The sequence below is a fragment of the Harpia harpyja genome, chromosome 22 (genome assembly GCF_026419915.1).
Source record: "Harpia harpyja isolate bHarHar1 chromosome 22, bHarHar1 primary haplotype, whole genome shotgun sequence".
Classification (NCBI taxonomy): Eukaryota; Metazoa; Chordata; class Aves; order Accipitriformes; family Accipitridae; genus Harpia; species Harpia harpyja.
This window is the reverse complement of record NC_068961.1, coordinates 1,719,351-1,738,794: the sequence shown is the minus strand read 5'-3', so window position 1 is coordinate 1,738,794 and position 19,444 is coordinate 1,719,351. Positions and strand designations below refer to the sequence as shown.

General features: G+C 42.4%; 1 protein-coding gene across 6 annotated transcripts in view; it reads left to right on the top strand.

Moving 5' to 3' along the window:
- Window positions 1-19,444, top strand: part of GLRA2 (glycine receptor alpha 2) — a 136,763-nt gene that overhangs the window by 105,702 nt on the left and 11,617 nt on the right. For 4 of the 6 annotated variants that reach the window (XM_052773984.1, XM_052773987.1, XM_052773982.1 and 1 more), the window contains exon 9: window positions 1,099-1,218. The exons of the other annotated variants lie outside the window; for them this stretch is intronic. In XM_052773984.1, coding sequence (XP_052629944.1) covers window positions 1,099-1,218 — 120 coding nt within the window. The remainder of the gene's footprint in view (window positions 1-1,098; window positions 1,219-19,444) is intronic. 6 annotated transcript variants of the gene reach the window in all.

Genomic DNA, 19,444 nt, shown 5'->3' with positions numbered 1-19,444 from the left:
GAAAGGCAAGAATAGACATTAAATTGAATTTTAGTTCAGTTATGATAATTCCCACAACTATAAAGGCTTCATCCTTCCTCTATCTGTCACTGGTTTTCAGTATCAGTAGAAACCTGTAGGTTTATGCTGTACATATGCATTTGCTAGGTGAAGTAAATATTTGCTCAAGCTGCGCGAGTGCTTCAAGCTACAAATAATGGTTTCCTTTACAAGAGGGATGACAACAATGGCACAGGGCATTTGTATTTTGACAGGCCTGTCTAATAAATGTTCTGTAGCTGATGTAATATTTGATGGATGCTCTGGGAAGCAATCCAGTGCTGTTCTCTGGTTTAATATTATTGTCAGGTGAATTGAGATTCCCATTAAGATTAGATTACAGAAGAGAGCAGAAATGCTTGCCCGTCTGCAGGCACGCATGCCAGATGCGCTGCCACTGGAAGCTTTTGTTTCCAAACACACCATGGCAGCAGCAGAAGCTGCTTTATGGGGTCTGTAATTTCAGTTTTGGATACAATGTCTTCTTTAGAGATGAACAAATGGGCAAGAAGCCACTATTGGTAAGTAACAGTATCCAGTGGCGTCACTCCAAAATTATGAGGTTTTGGTCCATGGAAGTGGTCATTCATCTGCTGCGGGAATGATTATTCTGGTGACTATTAAAAGAAAGTTATTTAAAACCAAATCACCAGAAGACCCGTGTTTATCCTAAGCCAGTTGGTACATGAATTCTTTGCAAAATGGCTAGTGCCCTAATTAAATACAAGGAAATATTCTGCTGGAGTAAGAGACACCTATCCACCTGCACAGCCTTGCTTTCACTTTTCCTATGAATCTGGTTGCACTAATTTCAAAACAGGGAATGATGTTACTAAGGCCATCTAGTTAGGAGGTGTTTTCTGCACCTCTTTACTTGAGTTTGCCTCTCACAATTTTCTTAGTTTATTTTGCCTTGAAAGTGATTCACATTGTTTTGCATGATGGTCTTCTCTAACTGAGCCATTCTTCTCTTTGCGTGTTGTGTATGTGTGTCGTCGTGTTACCACTGTGCTATTCTCATTCTTGCTGCTGCTATCTATGCTGACACTCTGGGGACAGGCACAGACTATGACTGTTGGGAATGAAAGCGTCGAGTCCGTGCGGCGCATGAATGGCTTGCGGAGCAAAGAGTCATCAGCTTACGGGACAGTGAATCAGATCGGCAATTCAAGTTTGAGGGTAAAACTGTAGTGAGAAAGAGAAAGCAAGAGAGTTTTAGTATGTGCAATGATGTCATAAATCAGCAAAATGGATGATTTTGATGGCATCGCTAGTAGTCTCTTGTATTCTCTTTGCTAAATGACCCCACAAAATACACAGTACTGTCCCCAGCATGAACAGCAGTTTCATGTTGTACATTCTTATGGCCCATCCTTATGCTTGCTTTTTTCCATGGTTGGCTTGTGCTACCCCCATTCCAAACCTCCCAAGGAAAGTGCATGTATATTTGGTAGCCTGGTCCTGTATAAATATAGGGAGAATGGGGTGGACAGGAGCATAGGAAATCATAGAATCATAGAATGGTTTAGGTTGGAAGGGACCTTAAAGATCATCTGGTTCGAACTCCACTCCCATGGGCAGGGACACCTTCCACCAGACCAGGTTGCTCAAAGCCCCATCCAACCTGGCCTTGAACACTTCCAGGGATGGGGCATCCACAACTTCTCTGGGCAACCTCTTCCAGTGCCTCACCACCCTCACAGTAAATAATTTATTCCTAATATCTCATCTAAATCTCCCCCCTTTCAGTTTAAAGCCATTACCCCTCATCCTATCACTACACTCCCTGATACAGACTGCCCCCCCATCTTTCTTGTAGACCCTCTTTAGGTACTGGAAGGCTGCTATAAGGTCTCCCCGGAGCCTTCTCTTCTCCAGGCTGAACATCCCCAACTCTCTTGGCCTGTCTTCATAGGAGAGGTGCTCCAGCCCTCTGATCATCTTCGTGTCCCTCCTCTGTACCCCCTCTAACAGGTCCATGTCTTTCCTGTGCTGAGGGCTCCAGAGCTGAACACAGTACTCCAGGTGGAGTCTCACAAGAACAGAGTAGAGGGGGAGAATCACCTCCCTTGACCTGCTGGTCACGCTTCTTGTGATGCAGCCCAGGATACGGTTGGCTTTCTGGGCTGCAAGCACACATTGCTGGGTCATGTTGAGCTTCTCATCAACTAACACCCCCAAGTCCTTCTCCTCAGGGCTGCTCGCAATCCACTCATCAGCCAGTCTATATTTGTGCTTGGGATTGCCCTGACCCATGTGCAGGACCTTGCACTTGGACTTGTTGAACTTCATGAGGTTTGCGTGGGCCCACCTCTCAAGCCTGACAAGGTCCCTCTGGATGGCATCCCTTCCCTCCAGCGGGTCGACTGCACCACACAGCTTGGTGGTGTTGGCAAACTTGCTGAGGGTGCCATCAATCCCACTGTCCATGTCGCCTACAAAGATGTTAAACAGTGCCAGTCCCAATACCGACCCCTGAGGAATGCCACTCGTCACTGCTCTCCACTTGGACACCGAGCTGTTGACCACAACTCTTTGAACTAGCCAATTCCTTATCCACCAAGTGGTCCATCCTTCAAATCCGTGTCTCTCCAATTTAGAGACGAGGACGTCATGTGGGACTGTGTCAAATGCTTTGCACAAGTCCAGGTAGATGACGTGAGTTGCTCTTCCTTTATCCATCAACACTGTAAGCCTGTGGTAGAAGGCCACCAAATCTGTCAGGCACGATTTGCCCTTAGTGAAGCCATGTTGGCTGTCACCAATCACCTCCTTATTTTCTGTGTGCCTTAGCATAGGTTCCAGGAGGATCCTCTCCATGATCTTGCTGGGCACAGAGGTGAGACTGACTGGCCTGTAGTTCCCTGGGTCTTCCTTTTTTCCCTTTTTAAAAATGGGGGTTATGTTTCCCCTTTTCCAGTTAGTGGGAACTTCACCGGATTGCCACAACTTCTCAAATACGGTGGGTAGTGGCTTAGCCACTTCATCCGCCAGTTCCCTCAGGACCCGCGGATGCATCTCATCATCTGCAAGGACTTGTGCACCTTCAGGTTCCTTAGATGATCTTGCACCTGATCTTCTCCTACAGTGGGTGGTTCTTCACTCTCCCAGTCCCTGCCTTTGACTTCTGTGACTCGGGCGGTGTGGCTGGAGCACTTGCCGGTGAAGACTGAGGCAAAAAAGTCATTGAGTACCTCAGCCTTCTCCATGTCCCGGGTAACCAGGTCTTCCATTTCCTTCCAGAGAGGGCCCAGATTTTCCCTAGTCTTCCTTTTACCACAGATGTACCTGTAGGAGCTTTTCTTGTTGCCCTTGATGTCCCTGGCCAGATTTAATTCTATCAGGGCTTTAGCTTTCCTAACCTGATCCCTGGCTGCTCAGACAATTTCTCTGTATTCCTCCCAGGCTACCTGTCCTTGCTTCTACCCTCCATAGGCTTCCTTTTTGTGTTGATGCCTTGAGACAGTATTGCCTTGAGACAGGAAATCCCACATTGTGTCATCTTTCAGATGAGTGCATTCCAACAAAATTTGGTATGTATAATGAAATGCATTTTTATTGGTATGGTATTTATTCCTGAACCGTCAACCTGCAGTGTTGCTCCTCATGATGTCCTGAGCCCTGTTTAGTGGAGTATGAATAGCTATGAATGAAAAAATGTTTTTCATTGGTTTCTTTTTATTTGCTTGGAGAAGAGCCACGGGCCTGAAATCTTTTACACAGTTTAACGTGTAGCATATCAGAAGCAATATGATAGCAGCTGATAGATCCAGATTATGGGTGAGTTGTGGAGGTAATAAAATCAGTGATGGAGAAAGAAATGAGCTTAGTGTGCAGCTCACTGGTTGGTACTGGTGGCTGAGAAATGAAATGTATTCATTTAAATAAAATGAGACCGGGATTTAAATTTTTCAGGACCTGATTTCCCAGAACAAAAACATTGCCTGAGCAGCTTTTGAGCTGTAACGGTCCTCTGACTTTGATCAAGCTCTGTAAAGTTACGTGATTATAAGATGCAGATGTTTTCAGTGGATTTTGTACACTGTAAAGGGAATTAGTAGCTTTCAAAATCAAAGCAAAAACCACAGTTCACGTTACACAGCAAAATTAGGATAGAGGATTTGCAATGTAATAAATTGTTCACTTTCAGAGCTACGATATCAAGCAGTAGAAGAGAGCCTTCGTTTCTGGATACTTTCTGTTGTAGAAATAATCATATTTACACATATACTAAACTGAACATAAAAAGAAAAATTCAGGGTATCTCTAGAAGATATGACCAATATTACTATGCTGCCACCGGAAAGCTGATGCCATACAACTACAAAAACCAGTCCAAGTAAGTACTCGGTGTTGCGTATCTTATCAGTCACAAAGTGCTAGTAGTCCAGCTAAAGTTCATGTAAGGCCCAGTTATCCTCTCTCTAAGAAAAGCTTGCAGAAACCTCCCTTCTACTTTTGAATATTGTGTATTAGATATAGAGCGAGGGCACTACACAGAGGGACCATGTCGCTGCAGTACTTTTGCTGCAGAGCCCTAATTGCTGGAGCTGCACTGCTGTTGATTTCCCCTGGAGAACTCACCACACAAGTGATGTGCGCTTGAGAGGTGAACAGAGGAGACAGACCAAGATAAAGGTTTCTGGAGCAACGCTACCGTAGCTGCAGCTCGGTACTTTTCTGTTCAAGAGAGGGACGCTATGTGCAGAGGAGAACATAGCCACATAGCCTGTGGTGCCACAAGAAGGTCACAAGCAGGGAGCTTGACTTGCTGAGGTATTGCTCACTGAACCAAGGGTATATGGTGAATGCAAATCTAAAAGTCATAGTCAAGAGGAGACAGTGTAAAAGAGGGGTGATTGAATATTTATACTGCATCATTTAGTGCTAATCTTGGGAGAGAAAAAATAGGTGCTAAATCATGCCTGACCAGGATTCCTGGATTTAGTAGCTGGATCTACTAAACAAGAAAAATAGTGTTCCTGGTTTTGTAAGCCTATATCTCTGTCACTGCTTTCATTATTGCTTCTGCTGCCTCTTGTTCTTCTTAATGCTACAACTCTCAGAGCATTGCCTGAAAGCACAAGACACCTTAAGAGACCTTTGGATCTCTTAAGCCAAAGATCAGACTGGTTAATGTTTCTCTAGGAAAGTCTGGGTCATATCGTTGATGGTCCAGAAACTGTATTTACAGCTGAACCATTGACCTGTCATTGCATTGGAAAAGATTGCACTATCAGGACCTGTTGCCATCTTCCATACAGAATAAATCCCCATATCCTCAGGTAATCAGTGCTTCAACCTGCCTGCCTTCCCCATGCAATTTCTGTTGGAGGTAGCATTCAATGCTTGTCCTAAAGGTTCGTGTAGTCTTCCTGCTCACAGTGAAATACACCCATCAGTAGCAATACTTCACTGCTGAGAGAAATGGTTGCCTATTTATTGTATATCATGACACTACTTTTTCATATAGAGGGTACAGGCTGCAGAAGCCATGAGTCTGATGGTACTGAGGATGTAGTACAGTTTCATTATATTAAAATCTAAATTTGCATAGTGCCAGATCACTTAAAAGAAAATAACTTCTTTTTAAAATATGATTTGTAATAATCAAACAATATTTGGTTATTTTTCAAAATGATGGGTTTCCAGGGAAGCAAAGAACTCTGTTTACACAGGTTCAATCATCCCTTTTTGAAAACAGTAATTATTATACGATCAGTAGTCAAAAGGAGTCACAGTACACTAGTATTCATACCATCATCTGAAAGATGACTTCCTAAATTATATGTGTGATGGTTACCACTGTGACCAAAAATACGGGTTAAGTTTGGGAGCGTTAGTGTTAAAAGCAATACTTTATAGCTTGAACGAAATACTGTGCAGCTGGAGGCTGTGACAGACTTTAATCCCATGTGCAGGGAACACAGAGCAATAAAAATAACAATGCTGCAGCCAAGGGGGTTCACATGCATGCAGATTAGCAAAGGGAGGCACAAATGGTGTTTTCAAATGAAAGAGCTGGGACTGAGACTAAGTGATTACAGCAGCAAAGGATAACTCCACTAAGCAAAGATGGCAGCACCTGGTCAAGTGCTCCAGAGAGCTGCTGGCCCTGGATGGAGCTGCGGGTGGTCGTGTGCTTTAACCCAGCAGGCAGCGAAACACCCCACAGCCGTTCGCTCGCTGCCCCCCGCTGGGATGGGGGAGAGAATTGGAAAAAAGGTAAAACTTACGGGTTGAGATAAAGACAGTTTAACAGGAGAGAAAAGGAAGGGAAAACAACAATAATAATGATAACAGAATATACAAAACAAGTGATGCGCAACGCAATTGCTCACTACCTGCTGACCCATGCCCAGCCAGTACCCAAGCAGCGGGCCACCCCCGCCCCCCCGCCAACCCCCCCAGTTTTATTGTTCAGCATGACATAACATGGGCTGGGGTATCCCTTTGGCCAGTTTGGGTCAGCTGTCCCGGCTGTGTCCCCTCCCAGCTTCTTGTGCCCCCCCAGCCTTCTTGCTGGCAGGGCAGTATGAGAAGCTGAAAAGTCCTTGACTTAGTGTAAGCACTGCTCAGCAACAACTAAAACATCAGTGTGTTACCAACATTATTCTCATCCTAAATCCGAAACACAGCACTACACCAGGTACTAGGAAGAAAATTAACTCTACCCCAGCTGAAACCAGAGAGGTGGTGAGGTGGGTACCCCAAGTACCCAAAGTCACTGCAGCTGTCAAGATAATACAGTATTTCCATCTTCAAAAAGGAAAAGAGGTGTGCATTAACACCAATTTTCAAAGGCCATCTCTGCCATTCTAATCATATCGAAATCCCTCCATCATACCCTCCAAACAATTTTCTAAGATTTTCTAGACTTTCCCATTGAAAAAAATCAGTGCCTTCAGCCTGACTTTGCCTTTAAAACACTTGGTACTACTGTCCCGGTGGAAATATTTGCCCGCTAGCATCCGTGTGCACTGCACTCAGTGGCATGACGTGCACGCTTTGCATTATGTAAGGTGATGCATCATGTGAATAATGGAAGTGCTCAAGGAAAGCCCGTTTTGTTGAGCTACTTTTGGTACTCGCCGAGCGAGCTCAAGCTCACAAGTTTCATTGTGAAAAATAGGAATCTGAGTCTGAATGGCTTTCTCTCTCTCTCCTGCATCTTGCTTACTTAATGGATTAAAGAGCATGTAGCTGCTGCTATAGATAAACACCCTCAAGATATTGTGGTTATTTTTATTTCTCCAGGGTAATTGCATTAGCACTTTAATGTAACTGCACAGAAAAAATCCAGTGGAAGATAAATACACCAAAATGACCATTTAGCTTGCAAAGAACCAGATAAATAATAGACACAATACATTTCAACATGTTGCCGTGTCACCTTATGACTTCGTCTGAATGTCCTTGTCTGTCTTTTTATTGTGAGCATGAATAGGCTAGGAATGGCCCTAGTTAACATCAGTCAAAGCATCTTTATTGTTTATTAAATGGACTTACTACAGTGAGTTTAAACATTTAAACAAAAGCTTCATCTCAAACTAGGAAAACATCTTGATATAAATCCTTAGTCTAGCTCTAGGCACAAGTCTAAAGAGACGGAAGTCCCCAAATAAAGAGTAACCTGTAGGAAAAGAAGCAGTTCAGCCATGGGGGTGGTATCCAAGCAATAGATCCAAGCTTACTGGAAATGCAGATTTTCCAGTGAAAAGCAAACACAGACAAAAAAAACAGTGGAAGACAGAAGTTGGTTATTATTAGGGCCTGTTTACAATTGTTGTAAAAAGTGAAATGGAAGCTTTTCCCTCCCTTATTAGAGGAGGGAAGGTAAAAAAACTCAAAACAAGTACCTGTGTTTCATGTGTTTTGCAGCCTCAGACACAATAAGATGATGGGCTATACGGGGTGGATTTTTCACCCCAAACCAAGAAACAGAAGAGAAAAAGGATAGTTATATTTCAAGTGATAGAACTCTGAAAACCAAATAAAAATTCAGGCACATTAAACATTCTGTAATCAAAGGCAGACTAATTTATGGAACATGTAATACCGGTTCCTGAGAAAGACCTCCAAATATCAAGTCCCAAAATATCTAAGCATTAATTAAAGCTGGTAGAGTACAAGTGCGCAAGCTGAGGTAATGGAATCCAGGTACCAGAGTAGAGGCAAAGCCAGGAGAACAAAATCATGAGAACAAAATTCATAGTTCTGAGAAAAAAAAAAAAAATGAGGACAGGGAAAATTTGCCTAGTCTAGAGGTGGTGGAAACCAGAGAAGTGGAGAACTGCTGGGGAGTTGGTAAGGCTGCAGGATGGTGAATCTTTTTATCCACTGAAACGATCAGAGTGGTGCAACACAGTACTCTGTGGGAGCAGGGGACAGATAATCAAACTATAGGGATCAGGCACAGCACCAAAGCACCAAGTAGGACATGATGCATTACCATGACTCATGTTGGCCAGCATGCAAATAATTTAGCAAATTGCTCCTTAATGTTAAATAAGATATGAAGAGGATATAAGCATTTTAAAACTAAGTTTAAAAGGGCTACAGAACAGTAGTATTACAATTTTCAGATCTGGGGTGATGAAATGACTGTATGCTGCACCACCTGCGACAGGTGGGACTGGAAAAGCCAGAAGGAGTACCTGAAGTTTTTTTCGTTTGCTCGGTAGTGTTACTTTGCTTTAGAAACTCCGAGTCCTCTCTTGTACCTACCCAGCATGTAGTGGCTGAAAGGATCAACTCTGAACTGACAAGCCTTGGGGACTGAAGTTTGCACTTCACTCGAATAAGTTTGTCCTGGTAGTTACTCATGAACAGCAAGAAATACGCCAGACATGAACTCTGCAGTTTTCCAGCTCATGAAAGGTACTCTCCAGCTGGGTGCAAATGTCTCAATTTTATTGTACCTAGGGGAGAGTACAAACTGAAAATAGGGCAGAGAAGCTAGAAAGAGCCAGGAAACAGTGTTCTTATTTTTGATCCTTTAAAGCAACAAGAAGTAGCTTTTCAAGAACCACCTGCCACAGGCACAAACTTTTGTTTTTCAGAGTATTTTAGAAAATCATGATTCTTTTGCTGGATGTGTTCTGACCCACCTTATTTCATGGAAAAAAGCGAAAAAATTGGCTAATATGCATTTCATGATCAAAAATGAAGAAAGGGGACTTCAGGACGAGTATGTTTAACCTAAACTGCCCCTATCCAAGACTCCAGAAGGAGAGTATAAAGCCATTGCAGTCCCAAGATTTAGGCTTAGGCTGCACAAGGGGTCAAGGAAACAACTTTGCCCCAAAGTTGGCTCCTTTGTTCTTTCCCTGTAGGTAGCTTATCTTTACTGTTTTCCTGCCTTTACTGTTTTCAGGGTTTCCCACTGCAGTGATGGTCAGGTCCTCTTTCCCATGGAGGGGAGAAAACACCTGGGAGGAGAACAGTTGCCAGGGGTCCATCACGACACAGTTCTGAGTTCTGTCCCAAGCCTCATTTTCAACAGCAGAGTATTTCAGCATGAATAAATATAAGTTAGTATTTCTGCAAGAGAATGAAAGGGTCGGGCAGTTAGAGCCAAGCATAACACACCTGAGAATACCAGCACTGCTGCACCCGTGTATTTCTACCCTAACTGGCAACTGTGCTCGCCCCGTGCATCTCCAGAGCATAGTACACCAGTTGTATCAAATTACACAGTAAATTGGTGAGATGGGCAAGTGTTCAGTAGGATCCATGAAATGCATATTTACATCTGACCCAATTAATCCCTTTCTCCACAGGGGATAGAAGCTGCTATTTGAATGTAATTAATTGTGAAGCATTCTGTAATGATGTTGTCCAAATGACATTGTGCAAACCCAAATTGTATTAACTAGACTGTTGAAACCTCACGCTGTCTCAAGGTCTGAAAAACTTCATGGGTTCCAGTAAAATCCACTTTCTATAGTACCTTTAAAAAAGTGGTGTTGAAGCCATTTGTTTCTCTATCTTTTTTCCAGGGGGAAAACAACATTGTTTAGTTATTCCTGTTCAAGTTGACAGCCATTGCTTGTGGCAAACTGATCAGTCAGAGCCTGATTCTGACATACTTAGTTTGATTTAATGATCAAACATGTTTATTTCACTTGATCCACTGCTAGAGCAAGATGCTATTTATTGTAAATATGGATATCCGTACTCAGGTATTTCTCTTGTGGCCTGATTTTGTTCCTTTCTTTCTTTTTTTTTTTTTTTTGTAATAACACTAATCTGTCTTGCACAAAAGAAGCAATTGGCCAACTAGGAGTAGATGAATAGGTGGGGAAGGAGATTTTCTTTGCTACAACATGAGGAGGGGGCTAGGGATAGTTACACTGGAAGGAATAAACACCTTGAAACTCCACATATTCTGAGTGCTTGTTGCTGAGTCTTCCCAGAGTCCTCACAAAGACCCATTTCAAGTTGGGAGCATCTGAAAACTCCTTGCCAAGCCCAACCACGGGTCACTAAAAATTTACCCACTTCCACTCGCTGTGACTGGACTTTCCCCATGGCATCTCAGAGCTGGCACAGCCCTGGCTTTTCCCACACAACACTTCTTTACTGCAGCAGGATCAATATCAAGGACTTACTATTGGAAAGCTCAGTTTTCCAGTGGCTGGTTGAGTATATCTGGCATACTGAGTGTGCCAGAGTGTTTTTAGCTCCTGGAGAAACAGATTGGAAAGGTCAGAAAAGACTGCTGTTGTTGCCAAAACACATGAAGTGACAGAAGTCCAGAATCCTACCTGTGAATTTCTGCACTGAGCCTGTAACATCTCTCTGAGCGATAGCATAGCTCTTCAAATCATTTAATTTCTAACTTGTGTATGTAATTTCTCATACAGATACTGTATGTACATTTGTACACACACATTTATAATCCACTTGCATAAGTGCAAGTTATGTTACCAAAGTGCCAGGGTTTTAGTTTCTCTGTGATATCATGACAAGACTCCCAGAAGATATGACACCTTTGTTTTCATGCCTCACCTCACTCTCTTCAAGTGATTCTCCATGTAGTTTTCTGAGAACTCTTTCTGCTAGTCATGTGGAAGTGCTCTGCCTGTGACTGACTCATTCATTTTTCTGTTAAGCCTTCCCAAGCCTGCTGGTGATAGATACTTGCCTTCAGGTGCTCTGTAATCTTCTCCTGTCAAAAGAATAACTAATTAAGAATGGAGATCACAAACCCTGTTCATTAGAGATTATCTGAGTTGCACAAATGTGAGATCTTGTGTGCCATTCTAGGAAGGCAAGTTGTGTGTTTCCTCTTCAGGACGTAAAGTCTTCCAGGTGCCTGCATGTAGCAGCCCTGATACTCTCTAACACAAACTTTCCAAGAAATTGATCTATCTGTTGTCTGTTAACTTATGGCAGCTTTCTCTTTCACTTCCATGGAGGGGTCGCTTTTCTAATATGGTTTGTTTCTGTTGTCAAATTGACAGGAAAGAGCTGTACAACAGATATTTATGCAAAACCCAAAGGATTTTACCACATTCACAGTCTTCAGGTTTTGCAAACACGGTGTAGAACCAGAAACTAAGTCTCCTCATTTGCCCCATTTGCAGAATTTTTGTTTTGTAGGCTTTTTATGTGCTGAGCATGGCAGGCAAGGGAAATTATAGCAAGTGTGATGCCACTACAGGCTGGTGAGATAGAGAGAACTTGTGCATCACAGGATGCTCTTTTAGAGCCCTTGGTATCTTCTGTCTGGAAGATGTACAAGGTCCTAATACCCTTTTTTTCACCATTACATACCTAGTTAGGTGAATTAAGATGTATTTGTCTGGTCCCATGTGTTTCATTACATGTGCAGCATGGGTGCTTATACTGCATAAGTACTCTGTCTTAACTTTGAAAGATTGGTGACCCTGAGACTGTCACGGGACTTCCCATGCAAAATTTGGGGGAAATTCTTGTGTTCGCAGATATTTAGTCCAATGAGTGGATACTCAAGTCTTCTGAAAATCACTTTGTGCTCTTGCTCAATAGTTTTCCAGCCCTACCAAGAGATTATATAGGTATTTCCTATAAACTTGCAGTGGTTCTTGCAGAAGACAATTACCTTTCTTGCAAGTTTTGCAAGTTCTTGCCCCATCCTTTACAGAGGAGTAGTGACAAATTATCCAGCTATTCAACTGCAGTTTTCTTATTAGACCATAATGTCAGCTAATCTTCTATCAGACAGGTCCCTCTTGGGTATTTGTGCATGTATGTGTGTGCGTGTGTGTCTCTTAGATGAAAAGCAGAGGAGGTGTAACATATTTTAGATATTATTCTCCCTACATTAGCTTTACACTGTATTTGCCACACAGGTCACTGGATTTCTTTTGTGCCTGTCTACCTAGTAATTGCCAGTTTCCCCCAGGCTCTCATATGCTGGCATGTCCTGCCATGCCTGGGCTTCAGCTTTTCTGAATTTATTAATTCTAGTTCTCTCTCTGAGCCTCTTATGTTTGGGTATCATGCTTCTCACTCCAGGTAGCCTCACTGATATTTTTGGTAATGATTTCTCTAGCAAAACTAAAGAGGATTAGTTGTTTCTTGATTTATCTGTTAGCTTCAAAATTATTGCTCTATATAGCTTTTTTTAATTACTTTTCAAACCTTACCTACCAAGCGTAAGGTTAGTCGCTCTTCCTACCTAGTTTGAAAATCTGGTTTTTGGCTCTTCAGCCTAGTTAATGTCTTCTTCATGTAGCATTTGTTTTCAGCTTAACCTTTTTAGCTAGCAACAGTCAAATTTCTTATCGCAGACCAAATAAAACTGGATTCCTATCAGAAATAATAGCTCTTTATTATAGATTTTTTTTTTTAAATGCTTGTAAACAATTGTTTTAATAATGCCTACAGAAATGTATAATACTGGATTTAGATTCTTGTTTTCAGGTTTACATCTTAGGCAAAATGAGCTTGTCACCTGTTTAAGCTGAACACGCTGCATTATAGTCAGAAGGCAAAGGGACTTGGTAGGAACATTTCTTCTGGGCACTATGGAAACCTAGCAGTTAAATAGCCAGTGGAGCTTTGAGATTCATAGGGCAGCTGTTCAGCAACCAGCTGCATCCCTCCGCTGTGTGAAGTTCGGTCTGGAGATGATAAAGCCCAGGAAGGCTGTCCCCTGTTAGGCCAGGGCTCTGTCTAGCACAGAAAGCTCTCTGGGACAGCAGTACGTCCTCGATGCATCCTCCTGAGCTCCAGGACTTTGCAGCTCAAGGACTTTCTAAGCCAGAGGTGGTATTTTTGTGATGAGTAGCCTTTACTATTTATGGATAGAGCAGTCAGTTCAATGTGATTTATGAATTATTAAAACACTTTTCTTGAACTTGCTATAAGTTGTTCACATTAGCTCCTCAGCACTTGCGGGACTAAGAGTACATATGGCCACTGGAGCCACCAGGAGTTCATGTCGGGAGTGAAAAGGGTGTTGGAAGTGGAGGAAGAGCGTGTGCGAGGTTAATCAAGAAGTAAAAATAACCAAAGCTGTGTATTAAATGAAAGCAAACAGGATGACTAATGGTTTTGCACATTGTAATGCATATTTGCAGGGTTCAGTTGGTATCTGTCATGAGCAAAGCAATACAGAGTACAGCGACGGTGCCTGCAAGGAGAGCAGGGTTGAAAGAGAGAGGAAGAGAGCTAGTTATGCTAGTTTTCTTTCCTGATCCAAGGTATTTCTGTTTGTACAATTACGTGAACAAAAGCAGGAACAAATTTAGCATATTTAAGGACTTAGCATAAGCCAGCTTCATCCTGCCATTTCAGATTTCTCAAATAGTGGTTGGGAGGGCTACTGGTGGTCCTTAGCCCATGCAAGCAAGGAAGCAAAAACAATGGGGAAAAATAAGATTATTTGCTCCCGTAATGTAAAAAACCAAAATCATTAAACACTAAGTCAGTGCTGCTGTTCCAAGTCTTCACCTTCACATCGACTTCAGATATTACATAAAAGCAATCGATTAGCTAGCTTTTGCAGTTCTTTTTTTAAATGTTTTTGAGCACTGCCATTTTGTTCCTTATTTTGGAGATGTCCTAGATTTGTCTGTCATGAACTATGATGGAGTCAGTTCTGTATTTTTTGCTAATGGGTTGGTCTTTTATTATTCTGCCCTTACTGTTACCTGTGCTGGATGTTCATGCAGTGGTAATATAAACTGTACTTTTTCACAAGGACCAAACATGAGTGTGAAGAAAAAGTAATAAAAACTCCAGAGGTGGTAGCTTTTTGCAGACACAGAAAATGTTGTCTTACTCCCTAGCTGTAAATACTCTTTTTTCAAGTTTGCACAAAGGATGTTTTTCCCCGAATACGTGACAGCTCTTTTAAGACGCTCTGGTGCTGTATGCTCCTGTTCTTCTATTACTTCTAGACACTGAGGATGCCTGTTTGTGTTGTCTGTCTCTGATTTGCTCTTTGATCTTTGTTCACTTTCCCTTGTGGCTTATATTGTGTTATTTTGTTGTAAAAATAATCTATTTGAATTTTGCTTTTTGATGCATGAAGACCGATGATTTTGTCACCCATCTTTGTTCTGTTACTGCTTTTCCCTTTTTTTGGCGAGTTATCTTGTGGGTATTTGTGTAGCTGAGGCTGAATATCAGACTTATATCATGACAACAGATTTTTTTTCATCAGAGGCTGTGTTTGAACTTAACAGCTGTTACTTCCTGAATATTTTTCGAACCCCACGTGAGGCTAGTAGATGGTTTTATTGCGTGTGGCATCCCAGCCAGTGTTCTCAGAGTCTCACTTTTCTTCTGTCACTGCTATACATTCCCTGCCGCCCAACCTGCCTCTCATGAGTCTGTCAAATATTTACCTCCTTCACCTATGAATCAAGAACCTAGTTCTCCTGCAGCGAGGTCTTGTTCATCTGAGGGGAGATAGAAGGGTGTTTTAGGGGGCATATCACACCTTATCTCGTGTGTGAGCTGTGGGCTGCCTTAGCCTGAGGCAGACTTCTGCACTCCGAAAGCGCTGTACCCCAGGGGTACAGGGGTGCCCGAAGGGTAATCGGCATGCCACGGTGGGATGTGAATTTTGACCTTTCTTATCCCTCAAGTCCTCCCCTCTTGCCTTCCATATCAAAGTGAAGATGTCTTAGGAACTGGTAGCAAATTCCTATGAATCTGGGAATCTTTTCTGTCGGCAGCTTTCGAAGCGTCAAAGCAAAGAGGCTTAAACTTTAGCCTCTTTGCATGTTTAAAGCATTACAACATAGAGAAAGCTGTTTGGCCTGGATGGTTATTGATTTCTATTCTGTTCTTCAAACAACAAACATCATAGAATCGTAGGATGACAGGGAACAGGACCAGAAGAGCCCTTGAGAGCCAGCACCAGGCGATATGCTGGGAGATTTACAGTTGCTGAAAATATTAATCAGTGCTCTTAAACAGTTTCTTCTGTAATGTGCCCAATATATCAGGAGTGAGTTTAAGAGAGATTTGTGAGGGATTGTTCCTCAGGGAGACTGTGAGCTGAATTATATCTGTGGATGTGCTGACCCACAGTTGAGTATTTCTGATTTACACCCTGTAATTCTCCTTGACTTGCAAGTACTCCTGGAACAAAGGTCAGTAAAAAAAGTCTCTGAACAATTATTTACCATTCTGGACAGGAATAGCGATATGTTCTTTCTATCCTAAGGCGCTTTGGCTCCCCTTCCTTCTGCAGCAGCACAGGTTACAGCTGCAGATCTGCTGCTGAAATACAGCTACACAAGTTTGTGTTTTGTAACTCATGCCCACCTCGTACTGAGCGGTTCGCTTTCCGAGTCTGTGCTCTCATCCTTTCTTAGCACTGAGAACTGCCCTTCACCCTGTAGCCCCTTTTAGAGGCTACTCCTAATTTTAACTTATGTCTGGACTGAGGAAATGGATTTTTCAACACATAGATGAGGAGCCAGGATTAATCCAATACTTATTTTGACAGTGATATAAAACCCATAAATGCATGATGCAGTCTAAAAACAACCTGCCTGAGCAATTAGCTCAGTAATCAGACATTTAAAAAACAGTGACAGAAGAGCAGAGCTACGGATTAAGATGCACGATGATTTTCTTTATTTAATAGAAAAGCATGTGGAATTTTAATTACAATCAGGAGATTTTACGTTTGCTGCAAGTACTCATGTGGGTTGCTAACGTGACAACTGTGGTTTGACAAGGAAGGACCACACAAGGCAAGACTTGAAAACTGGCAGATAGGAATACAGTGACTATTTCATTTTGGGCCCTGCAAGAGAACACACATCTGAAATGAATATGTGACAAGTAGGGAGTATTGAATTTCTGTGTGAGGAGTTGACAAGTCAGACAAACAGCAGCCATATATTATCTGTGATGGCGAAAAGATCACATCATTTATAACCTTTGAAGCAACAGGAAAACTGAACGCAACATCATCTTATAATGATCTGAGAGAGAACTGTCTCTTTTTTTTTTTTTTTTTTCTCCCTGGTTATATATAGCTGTTAGAGAGGGCCCTGCTGAGCGGAAAATGGAGCATATGATCAAGGGCAGTCCAGCGAGTCAATTTACTGACTAATACTGTAGATTATCATGTCAAATATATAGCACCAGCAGTATGAACAATAATGAAGCCTAGTTTATTTCTTTCCTGTAAATTGAAACGAAGATGTGATTGGAATTGTCACACCCTGGATATATGAGCCAGATTCTCTTAATCATCCAAAACAAATTGCCTTATTCTTTATATTGACGTTTATTTTAGGAGCCATTCCAAGACTGGCAAGCTGAAACCATCTATTTAAATGTGTCAAACACGTTTAAAATATCCTCTAGACAGCTGTCCCCTCAGGTGGTGGTTCAAGGGTCTCGTGCTGCTCCTCTCAGACCCAAAGAAGGGATAACTCGGCCTTTCATCCCATGGGGAGAAATCATGCAATGCAGAGTCATGCAGAGACATTGCAAATGAGTTCTGGGATCATCAGTAAACCATCCAGCCACAAAGCTGACAGGGCAAGGGACCCCTAGAAACCCCAGACGGCCATCGAAAGGAGCCTTTCCCTGCCTGGTCTTCTGTCTTCCCATGCCTCAGAGTGTCGGTGAGCAAGCATGAGGAGGAAGATATTGCCAATATTGTGCAGGCTCCACGGGTCTTCTTCCATTACTTTTGTTTTCTTTCCAAATTACAGGGACAACATACCCATGTGATTTGTAGGTTTGGTTATGGTGTTGATCAGTTAGGTGGTATTCTCTGTAATGTCAAACTGAACACCACCTCAAGAGGAGGTACAGTTAGCAGTCTGGTAAAATTTCCACTCCATAAACAACGGGTTCATTTTAATTTAGCTGTACAATACCAGGCTTCTTGTGTTTTACTGGTGTCCAAGCTCCAGGTGAAAGTCTGCTCTCCTTTTGGTCTGTCAAAATTCTAGCATGCGAAAAACTTAGGGAAGTAACATTTGAATTGCAAGTAACTGCCATTCCTTCAGGGATAAAAAGAGTACATAATCAATGTTATTGATTTCTAAACTCCTTTCTCTAAGAAGAAAGCTGAGAGTAATTGGAAAGACATTTACTAACTGTTTGCTAAAGATAAGTCACAAAGCCCAAATATTGCTTATCTGTTAAGTATAATTTCCTGAAGGCGGTGTGTAAACTAATACAGAAATTAGCACAGTGTTATAATTTTAGCACATATAAGGAAAAGCAGATGGTATTGCTTTGATTGGACATGTCATTGGAGTACTCCAGAGAATGCCAAATCTTTAATCTATTACTACTTGCATATACTACCACGTTACTCAGTTTTCAGTAGACCAGAACAACATGTACTATGCACAAACGACTCTTTTTGCTGAGCTTTAAACTTAGAATAAAAACGAAATCCCATTTGCTGGTTTTGCAGCACTCACTGCGTTCATTTTCCAAATGGTTCGTGTTGCATGTTCTGGGTAGTCAGAACAAAGGCACAGACTGCTCCGTGGGCCAATGCACTCGACAATCTCCAGCTTTCTGTGCCAGCAACGGGGCATGCTGTATGTCATGAACAGTAGGACAAATGAGAAGCGATACATTTCAAAATGCTTTGTGGTACTGGAAACTCTTTGAGCAATTAGGAGCTCTGCAGATATCCAAAAGTGGAAGGTTTTCATTTTTAAAAAATCAGCTATTTCCTGGTTATTCTTGAAAGGTAGAATAACACCTTTCAGTTCAGAGGTTGTCTTGGCAAGGTGGAGCTCTACTTTTATGCTTTGTCTTTTCTTTGGAGGAAGAGAATTTGGCCGCAAAGAGCAGAAAGGGGCAAGAGCAGACAGGGGTTCGGGAAGGAACTGAATTTTGCAAGCAGAAGGTGGCGGTTGCATATTTGGAAATCAGTGAGGATGAAAGCATCAAAGAGGAGGTAGGCAAGAGCAGAACTGGGAATTAGTGAGGCAAAATGCATGGTAGAAAAAAGTAGAAAAGGAGTCAAGAAGAGAAGAGAAGAGAGAGGTGCAGAAGGAAGGAGACAGGGAAGCAAAAGGACCAAAAGTAGCTATTGAATACCGTTTCCTTAATCAGTTTTCCTGTGTTTCACGTTAGTGGTTTTAAGACCCCATTCATGTTTCCAGCTCAGAGGACAAACAAATCAGGTTAATGCCCACTCGTTATAAACACGCAGTGTGTGTGATATCCTATCGTGCAGTATTTAGGCTGCCCCCAAACCCAGCATCTTGTCTGATCCTGGTAGAGTGCTCCCACCTGGTACTCATGAGGCTGTTGGATGTCCAGTGACGTAGAAACCCGTGCTGCTGGGTCTCCCTTTTTCTCGGGGGCCCCCTGCACTGCTTCATTCTCTGGCTTATTGGCATATTTTCCGAACACGATCCTTTCCCAGGTGTTATTCCTTCACAAAAGTAGGACCTCAAGGTCAGGTGGTTGTAGGCCCTCAAAGTGAGTCCCGACCTCTTCAGTTTACCCAAGGACGGGCTTCTCCAGAGCTCCAGCACTGCAAACACTGATGTAGAATTACTCCAGGACACATAAAAGATGAAACATACAACATGTAGAGCATATGCTATGCTGGCAGAGCAGCCCTTTATTTTGGTGTTATTCTTGCGCTCTGTCCTCTAGATAAATTAATCTGACATTTCTTCTCCCATTTTCCTTGATATTCTTGAGCAAAACTTGGGTTCAGACAAGTGTCTGAGATCCTCTCCCCAAAATACCTCTTCCACTGCTATAGCCACACTTCTGTGTTTCATCTGCCTGTACCTCTCAGTACTGACTTTTCTTACATACTATTAAATCTATGGTCTCAGGTTATCCTTTAATCAGTTTTGCCAAGTAATAAAAGTCCATCACCAGGTGATCTGTTGCTTAGCTACTGGCCTGGGCAGATGGTCCTCCTGGAGAGGTGCCCGCACCCCACCAAAGA